Raw genomic sequence first — 17,900 nt, 5'->3', positions numbered from 1 at the left:
AGAAAGTCAAAATAAAGTTCCTTCCCTCAAAGACAGAGAAGAATTAGAGGGCACATGAGAAAGCATAAATTACACACCACTACAAATACCGTAACACCGTTAGTAGGGCAGGCCCAAAAGGGCGAATGCTGGAGAAAATGACATGCTAGTACCCACACAGTGACAGTTTTGAGTCCCAAAGTTATACAGGATGTAAAGGACAACTCAGATTAAGATACTTGTTTATTTACAGTTTCAATACAAGTGTTCATTACGGCATACTAACATACAATGATTCATATAATAAAAGTGGATCTCACAGAAAGGAAACTGTGAGTATTAAAACAAAGCATCACACCTGGTTCTTTTCGATAAGTTGGAATTAAAAGAATGGACTGAACATATTCCAGGAAATGCAATGATGGTTCAAAGTGTGTAAAACTGAGAGTTACTATTTACAATGTTTTCTTATCATAAAAACGTATATACAGTGAAAGAACACATGATGCTTATTGTATTTCATGATTAAAAAGTATCAAGACTGTACATTTCATGAAACAAAAATTAATGCAATGTTCAACCCTTGATATGATTCCATAAAAATGTGTAGGCACTAGCTGAATCCTGACCTAAAAACTACCACACAATGATTCATTAAAAATTGTACAGAAAATAAAATAATAAATACATTTTATAGCCAACCAGAATGTCAGCATGCACATAAAAAAAACAACAAAGAAACAAAATATTAAAATTAAAATTTTGCAATACAAACTATAAAGGCATTCTGTGGTGTTACAATGGCTGAATTGTATTGTAAATAAATGATATAGAGCCTAGAGCTCATGGCTTGTGGCTTTTAACCTGTTTGAGTTTAAAATGCCACAGTTCCTGTATTTGGTATTTCAGGAATGCAACCTTGCCAGCAAAAGAAACACAGTAACTGATGGAATTAAGGAGTCCAAAAATGAAAAAATGTGCACAGCAAATCTGAATGTTTACAGACTTTTCAGGCATATTCTGTCACATTGTTTAAACTGCTCAATATACAATGCAAAGTCACTCGTCACTAGCATGTAAAGAGCCTTGCAACTTGGAACCAAGGACACAAATATGTCAAGTCTGTATGGACTCTTTAAACACTCCTGTGAAAACCATAATAAAATAAATAAAAGAGCACAAGAAAACAAACTACTAGTGTAAGGCGCGGATTGCATATGAAGCTGGTCACTTTGGTAAGGCTTGAAACAAAGACCACGGACAGAAAATGTATTTTAATGCCTTACTTTTCAAACATGCTGTTTCCAGTAGACATTAACAAACAATGATAATGCAAATAAAAACATAGAAATCTTTCTAAAATCAGCATGATGAATGCAGTTTGGCCTTGCTCATTACCAGCTAAGTTCTAAAGAAAAAAATACAATCTTTATAGTGATTGTTCCTGTTTGGTAACAAGTCTCTGAACATCTTAGATGAGGCTTCCAGGCCAAGAGACAACGGACAGTATTACTTTACTTCTTTGTTCTTTTAGCATTGGAACAAGAGCTGAGTGACTCATTCCGAAAGTAGACACTCCATTGACAGCTAAAATCATATCACCACACCTATAATAAAAAGGTGAAAATACAGTCATATAGTAATAATGCATAATTAGCACAATATGAGAAAAATAGCAAAAATACACATGACATATAACATTACATTTATATTTTGCTGCAATACCTGCAAGCAAGCATCAAAATATAAAATGCAGGAAGCAGTTTTTTTACCCACAAAAATAAAAAAAGCCTTGCAATTTACAAATAAAAGTGTGATCACTGAAAGAATAAATACAAAAAAATCAAGTTACACTGATTAAACTCTTTCCTCAATACTTGTTTCACACACTGCCAAATTTGGTTCAGTCTAGAATTCGATAATGTTAACAAAATTTAAGAGCCACAGTTTTCACTAATCTGAAAATTGTTAAACTTCTAGACATGATGTAAAACTGTCAGAAAAAAATCACATTGTGTATAGGTATGTATACAAAGATCTGAAAAATAAAGGAATTATACCATGTATAAGTGTACAGTATTTAACATTGACAGTATTTAACATCTAATTTGAAAGCACAAGTGCGCGTGCACACACACACACACACACACACACACACACACACACACACACACACACACACACACACACACACACACACACACACACACACAAACTTTAGAACTCACATCTTTAGTAAGACTTTTTAAACATTTTTGTATCATTTTACTGGCCTTTATGTACAGTCCATACAGTGTGTAATATCAAACAAAACTTTGGCCAAAGTCAAATCTGACTTTCCACACCACTTTCCTCCTCAATACTCAAGCAATGCAACACTTCCACATGGCGCCACATTAGAGCACGGGGTGGCAGCATCTCATCAGACCACAGTAAGTGATCCAGTCATCTATAAAGGCTATTTAGTGCTCTTCTTCTTACTACTGACCTGAATGTACATTAGACATCATCACAATACAAATCATTCACACTGTTCTAATGTGCCTAAAATTAAGGGAGGATGCAAAAATTAGTACACACTTTAATACACTGTAAAGATACCGAAAATGAATAACCCCTTCTGGTGAGAAATGGGAATAAAATGCACATAGGTACAGTGTGCTCTGCAATGACTCAAATGGAAGGAAGAACATCATAAAATAGTAAAGTGGCTGGATAAGTTTCCTGAAAATATAACATGAAATCATCAAGTGTCATCTCTTCTCCACCAACACCCCCACTTTATGCTAAATAAAACTGTTATGGATTATTTCTTAGCAATGTTAACTTTATGTCCCAAACATAGACTGAAACAAATGACTAGCCGAATGGTTTAAAGTCTGGGACTCTAGAGACAGAATGACATCATGCTGGTGTCCTCAATGAAAAACAACAATGCCATCACTCTTGTTAGAATATGTCAGCTATTTCATCATAAAGATGGCTGCATTTGTTGGAATGCTCTGCTTACCCTCTTTTCTGAAACAGGGCCACACAATTCCCCTTTCACGCCTCCACCAAGATTAAGTAGTTCATGAAGACAAAAGCTATGGGTTATTTATTTATTTGTTGTTAGTTAGCTGATTAGCTAGTTAGGTAACTCAGTGAGTGGTTGAAAGGCTATTAGTTACTTAGTTAGTTAGTAACTTGGTTTGTCAATTGAGTAGGTGGTCAAAAGTTCTGAAGAAATCCTAACAGGACAAAAGCAGTTAACTGGTAACTTTTTTGGAATACTATAAGAATAAAAATGTTTTTACTACATCTAGTGTCGGCTGTTTGACTCTGTGAAGCTTGAAAGTCAGTTGTTATTTGGTTATAAGTCATTTTTTCCAGACCTGTTCCCGTTATCTTTGGTCAAAAGGCTATTTATTAGTTAAGAAGGCATTTAGGTTGCCCAAAGGTTTTCTTCAGCCACAACCCAGGCTCCAAAGAGCAGACAAATATGCAAAGCAGATATGATACAGAATGCAAAATTATTGGAGAAGTGAAAACCATCCAACAAAAGTAACAGACAATGGTATTCAAGCAAAAGGAGAAATGTGAAAAGCAGTTTGTATTCAACAAAATGACACAAAAACAATAGACAGTGGTACTCAGACAGAAGCATGGGCACAGCAACATGCATGCAACAAAAGTAACACTTAGTACAAATTAAAACGTACTACACAAGAGAATAAACATCAGTACAAAAAGCCTGGAAAGAATAGGAAGAAAGAGACACTTAGTACAAATTAAAACGTACTACACAAGAGAATAAACATCAGTACAAAAAGGCTGGAAAGAATAAGAAATAGACACTTAGTACAAATTAAAAAGTACTACACAAGAGAATAAACATCAATACAAAAAGGCTGGAAAGAATAGGAAGAAAGAGACACTTAGTACAAATTAAAAAGTACTACATAAGAGAATAAACATCAGTACAAAAAGGCTGGAAAGAATAAGAAGAAAGAGACACTTAGTACAAATTAAAAAGTACTACATAAGAGAATAAACATCAGTACAAAAAGGCTGGAAAGAATAGGAAGAAAGAGATAAAAGGTGGAATGTGAAAAATAAGAAAGTAAGTATACAATACTCTATAAAATAATAAGTTTGTAGGTAACCATTTGAAATGTCAGGACAGGCTACAGGGGGCCCCGGAATACGGAGATTGAATGGACCAACATAATAAGTCTGAGATGCCATTTCTCAGAATATTCCATTTTCTTTGAGGTATGGTGATCTCAGAGTTGGTATATATATATGTCTGGGGATGTGGGGGGCTTGCCCCCCCAGCACAAAGACGGTTTAAGGAGAAGAGCAATTTTCGAAATTTGCTCTTCTCCTCTGCTTTTGGTCTTTTTTTCTGGCTTGTTGGCACTCAAATGTAGAGTGCTGACATTTCAACAGGGAGCCAAACTTGTAAACAAGACACAGGGATGCAGACATGGTCAGCCTTAGATACAGGCCAACTTTGTGTCCATCTTGGAGCCTCTCTTGCTCTTCTTGTAGAGGTGCTTTACGGGTATTTATTTATCTTTTTATAGTAAACAAACATGGGGTTTCTTTACTTTAAAAAGATAAATCTAGAAAAACCATCCTAACAGAGCAGCAAGAACAGTGCCCTAGGAAGGAAGTTCTGTAGATTTGACCATCTGATTTAATGGCCTCTTGCTCATCCTGCCCATGATCCACCTAGACAAAGAATTGGATTGATCATGGCAGGACAGAGCAAGAAGTCAACAAATTTAAACTGCAGAGAATATCTTGAGTCTAATGCGAAAAGAAAGCTCAATTATACATGAGACTATTTTTTTTTAATATTGTTACTGGCAAGGCTGATAACTGAATTCTGTATGGCTGGGGGCTGGCAAGTGCTACTTCTCAGCAGACTCGAACTTCGCAGAACATACCTGATTTTCTCTGATATGTTTGTCCTGTCCCTTGTAACTTTTTTTTATTTTTTGGTAAACCACTGAGGGTTACAGTCAGGCAAAATGTCAGATTTTGGAGTTGCATGCTTCTTTATCTTGGAAGATATTACTGATGCAAACCCTGTTGTTCTACTAACTGAAAGAACTTGAATATGCAAGACTGTCTGTACGGAACATGACTGTTGTTCATTGCTCACTATTCTGACATCGCAAGATTACTGTAATTTGTGTCAATGAACTTGGAATAATTTAATATGTGGTGACTGTTTTGATGGAACAAAACTGAATTACAGCCAACAGCTACCATTTTAGTTATAACTGCTGGGCAGGGGTGAGAGATGTCTGTACAAAATAACTGACTCTAGTGATGTTTTTTTGGTTTAGTCACTATCTGGTTTTGCAGGACTAAAGTGCATTTGCAGTATTATTGCAATTTATGTGATGCAACTTGGAATACTTTTATGCATAGCAACTGTTTCCAGGGAAAAAAGTAGAAATACAAGTTGTAACTTAATTTAAAAAAACAACATTATTTTTGTGCAGGTTTGGGAGGGGCTTTGAATGACTGTGAGAGACAAACTCAACTGTTACAGTCCTGTGTTGGAGGGTGCAGGAGGAGGCAGCCCTCAGTACTGACATTATACCTCCGGAGTTTAAACAAAAGTAGTGTTGAACAAGACTGAATAGAGTGGGGTACTTATAGTTTTACCAAATACAATACATGGCTTTCATTTTAGCTACAAACGTCAGTGGAGGTGATCTGTCTGTAGAAAGTAATTAACCCTCTTGTTTTCTCAGCTTAAACAGTCACTATCCAGCTTTGCATGACTACTGTTTATTTGTAGGATTATCGGGATTTGTGTGAAGCAATCTGTTATACTTTAATGTTTAGCTACTGTTTTATTGGAACAAAGTTGAAATGCAACACACTGCCATCATGCTGTAACTGCTGGGTACAAGTGTCTGCAGAAAGTAACTGACCCTGTCGTTTATCTAATTTTCAACAGTCATCACCTAGCTTTGCAGGACAACTGTGCAATTACAGGATTAATGTGATTTGTGTGAAGCAACTTGGAATACTTTAATGTGTGGCTACTGTTTGCGTGAAAGTTCAATGAGCTGAAATACAGTGCAATACAATACAATATATGGCCAGCATTTTTTATCACAACTGTCTGATGCGCACACAAAAGCAGATATATAACTGCAGAGTGGAGTATTGAGCTGTAACTGAAAGTAACTGACCTCCTGTTGTGTATTCAGTAAACAGTCAACATCTGGCTATAGCGACTAGAGTTCATTTGTTTAGTAAGATGGACTACTTAACTTGTCATCTGAAATATGCACAGACAAAATACCAGTAATTGCTTGTGCTGTCTGGTGAGGCAAATAACTAACTGCCTGTGTTACCTGCTCATTATTTTAGCTTTACAGGAATAATGTGAAAAGTCTGAAGCAACTTAGAATACATTAATGTGAGGCAACTTCATGTTACAAAGGTGAACTACATTACATGGTAATACTTTTCCATCACAATTGGATGTCTGATTTATACACATAAGTAGCTATAATCCTTAATCAGAATTACTGTTCAGACCATTACTGGATGAAAGGCTTGTCTGAAAAAAAAAAACTTTCAAATGTATCTCAGAACATCTAGAACCACAAGGCATCTGGGGGGCTTTGTGGCTTAGTTAGGATGTACTGAATAAATGAAAATGGGAAAAAGTAAAAGACAAAGATAATCTTTGAGAATAATAAGAAAAAAGTACTTTGGGTAGTGTGGGTAGGGCAAGATAGGTGGGACCATGACAGCACTATGTGATGTATGGGGAGAGGGTATCGTACTGCCCTTTGCCTAGGGTACCAGATCAGCTAAGGCCAGCCCTGAATGCATACACTATTAATATTCAGAAATTAGAGCAGGCAACCCAAAAACATCATAGAAAAAGTGCACAGATGTGCAGGCCACAGAAATAGCTATACAACTACATACCTTCATGCCATAAAAGTTAAAGTAGCAGTAAGTCCTTCAAAAGGCTTTTTTTTCATCACAGCATATATAAGCACTGCCACAAGTGGCAAACATTGCAATGTGCTAAGTAAACATTTGGGATAATCCATACAACAAATACAGTACTTAGTAAATTATAACCTAGTAAATGGCAAAGAGAAGACAAAACTCAAGAAGATTTAACTTGAGCCTATATAAACGATAGCAGCACAGTAAAAATCCAATATATAGCATAGTTAAATCATCTAATTATAGCCAGTAATAATCTACTGTTAAAATATCTGTTGATCAAATGCCTTTATAAAATAATGTCCAAATACTGAAACACCCACAGAGCAATGAATAAGTGAAGAGTGAATGGAAACATTAAAAGTCAAACTGGACATCCAACAAACAGCAACAATCAAGCAGTAATCATTCATGTTGCATATGTCATTAAAAGAAGCAAACACAAATTTTACACACTGAAGATGCAGACTTTTAACACTTCAAGAATGTACCTGACTTGAGAATGTTAAACCTTAACATAAGTAAGAACAGAATGTGTGTGTGTGTATGTGTGTGGGTGTGTGTGTGTGTGTGAGAGTGTGTATATATTTACAGTAATTCCAAAAATTCCAGTTTCTGTTTTATCTAAGTGAAACAACTAAAAAATGGACTAACTGACTGGAGTAAATGCTTTAATGGGGGCAAGCCCGATTACACTCGGGTATGTACCCCACAACCCCAATAACTTAAATATATAAACTCTGAGATCACACAACACTGGGGAAAAGGAAAAATTCCCTTCTCCCTGATATTTTACAATTTCTTACAAATACTACACTCATATTCACCATATCTGATATGCATTTTATTCAGTTCCTTTAATTTGAATAAAATGCATTCAACAAAATTTTATATATATATATATATATATATATATATATATATATATATATATATATATATATACATACATATATATGTATACATCTATCTATACATGTATACATGGTTTCACTTCTGTATCTTGAAATAGTGAAACAAGGAAGCTCTAATGGCTGAATTCAGAATGTCGATGTTTCAGTATTTTGAAACACTGAAGCAGCGCGAAAAGCAGATTTACATTAAGAAAAGTGGTGTTTCTGCAGGAGGGCAAGCCCCCTGCACCCCCCTCACTTAAATATATTGTCCCCGTGATTGCACGATAGTGGGAACACGGCAAATCTCCGTTTTGCGTTTCCGCATATGGCGCGGAACTGGAGATTTCCCTTTCCTAAAGTGTAGAGCGATCTTGGAGTTGGTATACTTGCCCCCTGCATAAATGTTGTATGTAGTGTTTTATTTATTTATTTATTTTATGTAGCACTTCAGTATTTCAGAACACTGAAACATCGGCGTTCTGGTTTTTACAATTATAGTTTTGGTCTTTCAGTATTTCGAGATACTGAAGTGAAACTATATATATAGACATACACAGATAACACATGTGTGTATATGTGTGTCTGGATCTACTTCATATATTTGACACTTCAAAATGCCGAATTTCATATGGCTGAGACCATATAATCGACATTTGAAATGTCGAACATATGAAAAACAAAAGTAAAAAACAACAAACACGTAAACGCTGCTAGCAGGGGGGCAAGCCCCCCTGCACCCCTATGGGGGACTCCCCCTCCCACACCCCTCCGTAACTTAAATATACCTACTCCGAGATCGCACTACAGTGCAGGAATGGAAATCTTTCCATTCCCAACTGTACAGAGATGCCGGTTCTGCATTGTCGGCATTTCAAATGTTGATCATATGGTCTAAGCCATATGAAATTCGGCAATTTTGAAGTGTCGACAATGTGAAGGGTACCCACGTGTCTCTCTCTCTCTATACATACATACATATATATATATATATATATATATATATATATATATATATATATATATGATCTATTTTGTTAAATCATATGAAAAAGATCGAACTGAAAACCATAAGAAAAAAGCATCAAACCAACATTTCTTTGAAAAAGAAATTAAAAAAAGAAGACGGGCCAGATTCAATAAAGCCTACACTAAGTGTACACAATATGTATTCAATAACATTCTTATCACATTTTTTGTGCTTTCTAGTCACCGAGAAAGATTGCACTAAGTGTACATGTAGTCTACACTTTGTGGTGATCTTTATGAATCCCTGTCAGTTGAAAGAATATCAGTAGGAAAACTAAAATTAGGAGGAAGAAGGTTCATAAGTAGGTACTAGGCTATTGGCCCTAGGGCCTATAGAAGCCTAGCCAACCGGTGCCCTGGTTTTTTCCAACCAAGAAAATTGTTTTCCTGTGCTCCTGTCAAGCAGAGCCACAAAAGTGATCCCTGGAGTGAATTTCCTATCTCCCATCCAATCATCAAGATTCTTCTTGAAGAGTGCTAATGAGGAGCTTTGTTTGATATAGATAGGTAGTTTGTTCCAGAGTATGGGAAGTCTCTGGGACAGGAATCTATCCCTCCAGCATGTTCTGTTTATTGTGGTGACAAGGTTTAGGTCCCTAGAGTGTGTAGCTTTGAGGGATTGGGATTTCTTTAAGTGGAGCATGTCCAACAGCTCTGGGTTTAACATAGTTGCAGGTGTGAGCTATGTCTGTTTACTCAGGAGAATGTACAGTTAGTGTAGGCATTTTTGAATCCAGAGGGGCATTTTTTGTTCAGGGGGGGCTGCATCCCACATACCTCCTCTTAATTATATATACCAACTCCAAGATTGTACAACCTTTGGGGGGGAAAGGAGAATCTCCCTTTTTACAAACACAGCATTCAAAGAAAGGAAACATAACTTATATATGTGTGTCTGTATGTGCATGTGTGCGTGCATGTGTGGCTCATGTACACACACACACACACACACACACACACACACACACACACACACACACACACACACACACACACAAAACCTGTTTAGATGGCTTGCCACTGCAAAAAAAACAGTGAGTTCAGTCTTGTTTACATGAGGTGTTGCTCAATCATCTATGACAGGGCAGTTTATTTTCAGGGGATTTTCCACTGATGCCTCACAATATAACTGCCAATTAATTAGTTAAGCTAATACTTTTTTCAGTGCCAGTATGTCATTAGACGGTACATTCACCTATGATACCAGGAAAATAAGAAGGTTGTTGGTTTTGTCCCCACAATAGGTTACAGATTCATGTTGTAGTGCTGCAAACTGGTGGGTGATGCACTGCTAAGGTGCTGTCATTTGGATGAGACATTAAATCAAGGACCTCTCTGCCTGCCTAAATCACTGGCAGCTCAGGTGAATGCAACAGTACATACAACTTTTACAGACAGGAGTTGGAGAAGTTCTCATCCCCAAGAAGAATAAATACTTAGATTTTCCTTTCAAATTGGCCATAGGCCTATAGGAACTAAATCAAATCAACAAACATAAATAAATAAATGATCTCAAGCTCTAGTATACAAGTCAAATACAGCAAAACAGCAGTACCAGAGGAAACACCCAAAACATAACAACATGCATAGTGGTCCCAACAGCACAGACACCTCCAAACCTGCAATACTTAACTTGAAGGAAGGCGGGGAACTACACGGCATCAAAGTACTCCTGTCTGAACCCAAACTGAAAGAAAAATGCATCCTTGCAATACTGTGAGGAAAAAGCACAACAGTATGCTGCTCAAATTCCAAAATCCAGTTCTTCTCTACCCGGAAAAAAGCTAAACAGTTCTTTTAACAAAGCAAACTAAAAAATCAATTTAGAAGGAGGGTTCTACTCATTAAGAAATGCTCCCCACAAAACAAAATCTCAGATAAAAGAATGCATATGAAAAAAAATGAGATACCAGTCTGAAATGCTGCAGAAATACTACTACACAGATGACAAGAAAAGAAAAGAAAAATCCTAACAGAATATTGCAGGCAGTTCTACTTAGTTTGGAATGTATCCTGATCACAGAACTGTTAAAAACTATCCAGCAGTCCAAAAGGGAAAATATGATACACAGTAGCTATGGCAATAAAAGCCAGTCCACAACTTTTAGCCTAGTTAAACAGTTGTACACATTTAGAACTTTTGGATGATGATGGATACCATAATCCTTCCTAGCACTTTCACTTTAAAAACATAATTCAACAATGATGTGAAAACGTCATGTTAGACTGTATAACTTACTTTAATCGGCCATCACTATGTGCTGGTGTGCCAAGTACGACTGTTTTTATAAAGAATGGTTGATAGGTGTGATTCTCTTCATAGCCTCCAACAATGCTGAAGCCCCAGCTTCCCAGATTACTTCTTCTCAGAACGATATCATGAACACTGTGAAGGTAGCTATGGGACACATAATATATATAATTCAAAAGTGAGTAATACATGCACTTCAAATAAACTACAGTTGCTGATGCTAAATGAATACTTGGGAATGCAGCTTGGAAAAAAATCAATAAATCATATCACCTAACTGGGTTTAGTTATGTAAAAGTGTTTGGGATTTAACATTTTCAATCAGAAAGATATTATTTAACATTGAAGAACTATAGGTCAGCATTCAAGTTAATGTCAGTTTATTATGAAAACCAACTACAAGAAAATTTTGCTACCCCAACATATACTACCTCATGGAATGAGAAAAGTCCGATCAATGTTGACTTCAGTGCAAATGCTTTTTTTTTTGTTTCTCTTAATGAGGAAGTCTCAGTAAACAAAATAATCTTAATAATCTGACCCATGAAGGTGACTTTTCCCACTACTAAGCAACGGTTAGGGGGTGAGGAGGGATGGAAGGGTTGTTTCTTTGCTGCTGAAAGTGTTTTTCAGCAATTTTAATTTGCTGTTATGACACATGCTAACACTGCCACCAGCAAATTGAAATAAATTTGCCCAAAAAAAAAAAAAAAAAAAAAAAAAAATTGCAAGGTGCATCATCAAAGAGAACCAGCTACCTGAAACGGAAGCAGCAGCAAATACTGAGTTATAAGTTTATGATAGGACTTAATCATGCTTTAGAGGACTATGGAATCATGTACAGCCAGCCAGCCAGCCAGACAAACTGCAGGGATCTCACATGTGTGTCTAACCATGGCTGTTCCAAAACTGTGATTAATGCCAATGGAGAAAAATGTAATTCCACAACAACTGCAAATGGGTCACACTATTTGAGCACAGCATATTACAGCACATATCAGCATTCGCCCCAGTACTCAGTACAACAGCAAGCTATCTAAATGGCGTATTTGCCTATTTTTCTCTTTGTACAAAATAAAACTTTTTCTGATTGTGTTTAATTATGGAGGGGTGCCTATATACTGCGCACTAAACTACCTTCATATTTCAGATGTTAGCGTCTTTTGGCCCTACCTTTACAGTACAACAAAGGCACTATTTGCTTCAGTCAAAGAACTTCAGTTGATATATACCTTGCTGTAACATTATCATATTTCTGGAATATTTCCAACTACTGTTCACCTTAAAGACACTCTACATCTTTGCAAGACAGTTTATGTATGGAATATGTATTGAGATGACACGGTCTAAAGTAAAACCAATAAAATCCAAATGCAGTGTATCACAAAGAATAGCTCAAACAAAACTAACATAAAAATAAAGCCATCCTGGGCAGGCAGTTGGCAATGCACATTTTAAAGCTAGAAATATGCAACAAAAATAAGCTAGCAAAGATGAACGCTTTCAGTGACAGTGTTGTGGGCCAATGCGGACAATGAAGCAATTGGTAATTGTTGACCATCTATGACTCTGTGCATTCTTCACAGCAAAGGATGGATCATGAACATCAGTAAATTTCTGTTTTTCCTTACATAACTCATATTATGAATGTTTACACACACACACACACACACACACACACACACACACACACACACACACACACACACACGTTTAGTGGCAGTCGTCAAATTGCTGAAACATCCATGTTAATGTCAACAAACATTGACACACTTCTGCGAATGCTCTGAGGTTATTCCTCAGACCATCCAAGTTGTAAAACATTGATTTGTAGGGGGACCCTCATGCCACCTGTTAACTACTTATTTCAACTCCAGGATCGTAAAATCCTTGGGGAGAGGGTATATTTGCTAATTCCACGAATTGTGTGATCTTGCACAACTGTCGAACATCTGTTTAGTCAAAGTGTGTCGACAAAACAGAAGTCAGTTTAAAGTTCGATTGACTATTTCCACTAAAGGGTCTATATTAGATCACCGACCGCTTAAAAAAGCGAACGGTGATTAATTGACCTTATGTAAGCAAAAGCTTACAATCTCGAACTGTCAGAACAGCAATTTTTTTCCTAGGGAAAAATCACTGTTCCCAAACACATACACACAACACAAGCAACCAAACATACAGCAATCCACACACATACACCTAAAATCTTACACCTAACCCTACTCTAAACTATACACACACCACTAACTGTCCACCTACCTTAACCCAAACCCTAACCCTAAGGTCCATCACTATCGCACACTCACCTCACCCGCTCCCTAACCCTAACTCACCTAACCTGCCCTAACCCTCACATCCACACAATCGCATACTTACCTGAACCCGTGCCCTAACCCTAACCCGCCCTAACCCTCACATCCACACAATCGCACACTTACCTGAACCCGACCCATAACTTTCCACCACAGCACTGAAAATACCGAAGCAACAGAAACGGACAAAGAAATTCTTTCCCTAGGAAAAATTTGGGTTTCTGTTGCTTTGATATTTTAAGCTTTTGCTGCATAGAGTTCGATATTAGAACATTTGAAGGTTTGAAACCTTGATGTTCTAATACAGACCCCCACTATATATATATATATATATATATATATATATATATATATATATATATATATATATATACACACACACACACACACACACACACACACACACACACACACACACACATAGACACACACACAAATATATACGAGTTTTCTTTCTTTTTCTCTCTCTCTCTCTCTCTGTATATATATATATATATATATATATATATATATATATATATATATATATATATAAGTTTACTATCAAATTGTCGAACGCTAAATGGTCGAACATGAATTGGTATCTGCAGGAATTAAAAAGTTGAAACTGTTTTAGTCTAAACTCATAATGTCGAATTGCTCATTTCTCCACTGTAGTGCGATCTCGGAGTTGGTATATATAAGTAAGGGGGGGTGGGGGGCACAGCCCCCCGCATGGGGAGGGTCAGGGGGGCATAGCCCCCCTGAAAAATAGTAGAGATGGACTAATTATTTTTCAATTAAATGATTTTCGACATTATTCACTTTCAATGTTGTGACTTTTCAACATTATATTTCAACCAAATGACCATTAGACCTTATTGCATTCAACATTTCCATAGTAAACCTATACATACATATATATATATATATATATATATATATATATATATATATATATATATATACATATATACATACCACATTTGGTCAACAGATCAGATGATTAACAGTGCCAAATCAAGATCACTGCAACAGCAGGGCTGCAGAATATGCCCTTTACCTATAACCAGCAGGGGTGCGGGTTTCTTGCTCCTCCTGCAAAAACAGTACTTTGTGATTTGCATGCGGTTGGAGCATGTATATTTCCATGTCTGTATTTTGTTTTTATTAAGCATTCTATATGTTACTGTTATATTTCCACCCTATGAAATATATTTTTTCATTCCAATAAGGAGGTTTATCCTGTACCTTTAAAAAGTTCTTTCTAGTCAATTGCAATTATGTAATCACTGTCCAATATCATTGAAATATGTATACATGAATATCTTTTTCACCAAGTCTGTCTAAGCATTACATTTTCTATATATCTCAGCACAACTTTCATCCCAGGCATGGAACAAAATCTGCTTCACCAAACCTCACCAATTTTTTATCTAATGAACTGAATCAAAGTCATACAGTTTCAGCATTATGCTTTGCTTCTTCTCCAAAACATTACGTATAGTAAAGTATATTACTGTTTCTCACTATTAGGCTAGTTGTGGATTGTGAAACTCTAAACTGGTTCATACTCAAAAAAGAATGAGATAGGCTAGTGTTACTCCCTCTATTCTTGTGGTCCTTGTGTACGCAAAATTCTAATCACATTACTATATTTGTGAATGTGTGTTTTCTAGACTTGGCATATCAGAGACACACTGCAGATTTTGCAATGTAGGATTTTTCTTTTTTATTTGCATTGGTTATATTCTGAAGGTTAACAACCAAACAAAATTCGCTCTAGAGAAGCCAAATAAGGGTCCAAGACCTGGAACAACGAAGTTGGTTGAAAAACGGCTTTAATCACAAACCAGCCAAGCACACTTTAACGCTGTAATGCAAAACTGTGTTTTTGAATATCTTCATCAGAAACCAAAACGAATATCCTACATCCTACAAATACTCTCCTTTTATAACCAACATAATAAAACAATCAATCAATACAATAAAACAATTAAACAATTACTTTGTGTCATTACCCACAGTAACTCATCTTGGGAAGACAGGTATTAATTACATTTTATCAAAAAATACTTGTTTAAAAAACATTTTTTTAAAAAATTAATTTATAAATATTTAATACATATAAAGTTATAAAACATATAGAATTACTTTTAAATAATACCAACAATCTATTACAAATAAATATACTATATGAATTAAAATGAGTTAAAATAACTCATATATTTGACACCATCTAATAGACAAAGATGGAATTGTAAGTCATAACTTTGCTGCCCTTAGTTTAAGAACAGGGAGGAGGGAAACCATATCATTGAGACCAGGATTCATGTTGGCCTCTAGTATGATCTACCAATAGAGTTCCCTATATTCCAGCTTAGTTTCCCACATACCACCCCTAGCCTCCTTAGGAACCACTTCTAAAACAAAAAAGAGGAAGGAGGCCTGTTGGCAAGTCTGTGTATGTCGAAATAATGCATTGTTGCCATTGCATTTTTTAATTTCATAAAGATGTTCATAAATTCTAGACTTTAACTTCCTTTCTGTCTTTCCCACATAAAAGGAATGACAGAGTTGACAAATAGCAATGTACACAACTCCATTGGTGTTACAATTGGAATATGTATTACCAACAATCTGCCTGTCTCTACTGGGAAGGTGGATACTGGTACTATTGGCAATGTACTGACATTGCGAACAGAAACCACACTTGAATGTTCCAACCTTGCATGTTCTAGTCTTGTGATTCGAACTACCCCCAAATTCAAACAAATTCTTAAAATTAAAATCTTTCCTATATGTAAATTTTAACGGTTCCTTGTATATGTGTTCCAAATCAGTAAACTGTTTAAACCTATCCCATTCTCTTGTAATAGTCTGTTTGATAATATCTGAGTCTCCAGTATAATCCATAACATATGCTTTTTCCCAGCAATTCAGGACATTCTTGTTGATTGTAGGACTAACTTCTTCCAGACCCAAGATTGGTGAAAATCTACCCTTTCTCCCCTCCAGTACCTCTTGAAACAACCCACTAACCAGCTTTTCTGGATACCCCCTCTCTCTAAACAAATCCATAATAAATCCAGCATCATTGACAAAATCTAAATCGTCAGAGGTCATACGACTGGACCTCACCAGTTGCCCCTTAAGAAGGTTCTTTTTTCTGAAAAAAGGGGTGACCGCTCGTGAAATGTAAATAGGAATTCAAAAAAGTCTTTTTCCAATGAATTTTGGATTTAAAGGAATTGTTAGACTTAGTTAAAGAAACATCTAAATAGATGCATTCATGTTTGTTTAAATTATAAGTGAAGTCCAGAAAATTAGTTGTGCTCCTGAGGTAGGCTAAAAATTCGAAAAATCTTTCCTGGGAATCTATCCAAAAAATACAAATGTCATCCAGGAAGCATTTATAAAAAATCCAAGACTTAACATATTCACAATTATTAACAAATAGGTGTTCCCACCATGACAAAACTATATTAGCATAGGAGGGGGCACATTTGGCCCCCATAGCTACACCTCTTTCTTGTTTATAAAATTCACCTTCGAAATACATAAAGTTATTTTTCAGGATAACTTCCATTAACAAAAGACATGTTCTAAAGTCATCAGGTGAAAGACCACCATTCTCTCTCATACTATCCTCAAGCCACACAAGACCAGTTTCGTGTGGAATGGAACCAAACAGGTCCACAATATCAAGAGTCACAAAAATAATTTCTGAGGAATAGAGGTTAGGTTTAACCTGTCTCAAGAAGTCCCATGAATCTTTTAGAACCGTATGACCCTGATTAGCCAAGTCCTTTAATTTCACATCAATAAACTTAGCTAAAGGGGTTGTTGCGGAACCCTCAGAGGAGACTATAAGATGTAATTGAGGGTCATCAGAGTCTTTGTGTACCTTTGGTATTCCAAAAACTGAAGGAACTCTAGGATTTTGATTGTTCAAAAAATTGAATACGTCCAAGTCTATAGAACCTTCTAACAACAAGTCATTAATTAAAAGACTGATTTTTGATTTAGCAATGTTGACCTCATTAATCGAGGCTCTTGAATACTTGGAAGTATCAAGTAAACAATCCTTCATCTTAGACTCATATAAAATAGAATCCATGAGAACCGTTCCACCCCCTTTATCAGGTTGCATAATTCTTATTGTCTTGTTGTTTTTTAAGAAATTCAATAGTTGATTTTCATTCTTGGTTAGATTAGAAGCTATCCTGTGCCCATTGATAGTATTTCTGATCTCTTTTTCTAATAACTTTTCTAGATTTTTAAGCTGGGGATGGAGTGGAGGGTTCATGGTACTTTTTTTCTTCAAAATAGACGGGTCACAAGATTTGGAATTAGTATCTTGAAACATTAAGGACAAATTTTGTTTCCTTAAAAAAAGTTTTAAATCTACAATAGCTCTAGGAATACTCATTTTTCTAATAGGAATAAATTTAAAACCTTTTGAGAGTAAATTGA

General features: G+C 36.0%; 1 protein-coding gene across 2 annotated transcripts in view; it reads right to left on the bottom strand.

Moving 5' to 3' along the window:
* Positions 1-204: 204 nt before the first annotated feature.
* LNX2 (ligand of numb-protein X 2) overlaps positions 205-17,900 on the bottom strand; it is a 670,209-nt gene continuing 652,513 nt past the window's right edge. For both annotated transcript variants that reach the window (XM_044073272.1, XM_044073273.1), the window contains 2 exons: positions 11,119-11,277; positions 205-1,586 (listed from right to left, as the gene is read on the bottom strand). In XM_044073272.1, the coding sequence (XP_043929207.1) occupies positions 1,451-1,586; positions 11,119-11,277 (295 nt within the window). In that variant the 3' untranslated portion in view covers positions 205-1,450. The remainder of the gene's footprint in view (positions 1,587-11,118; positions 11,278-17,900) is intronic.

Source organism: Protopterus annectens, chromosome 5.part1 (assembly GCF_019279795.1).
Source record: "Protopterus annectens isolate FY-2018-M chromosome 5.part1, PAN1.0, whole genome shotgun sequence".
Classification (NCBI taxonomy): domain Eukaryota; kingdom Metazoa; phylum Chordata; order Ceratodontiformes; family Protopteridae; genus Protopterus; species Protopterus annectens.
This window is presented reverse-complemented; position numbering and strand designations above follow the sequence as displayed.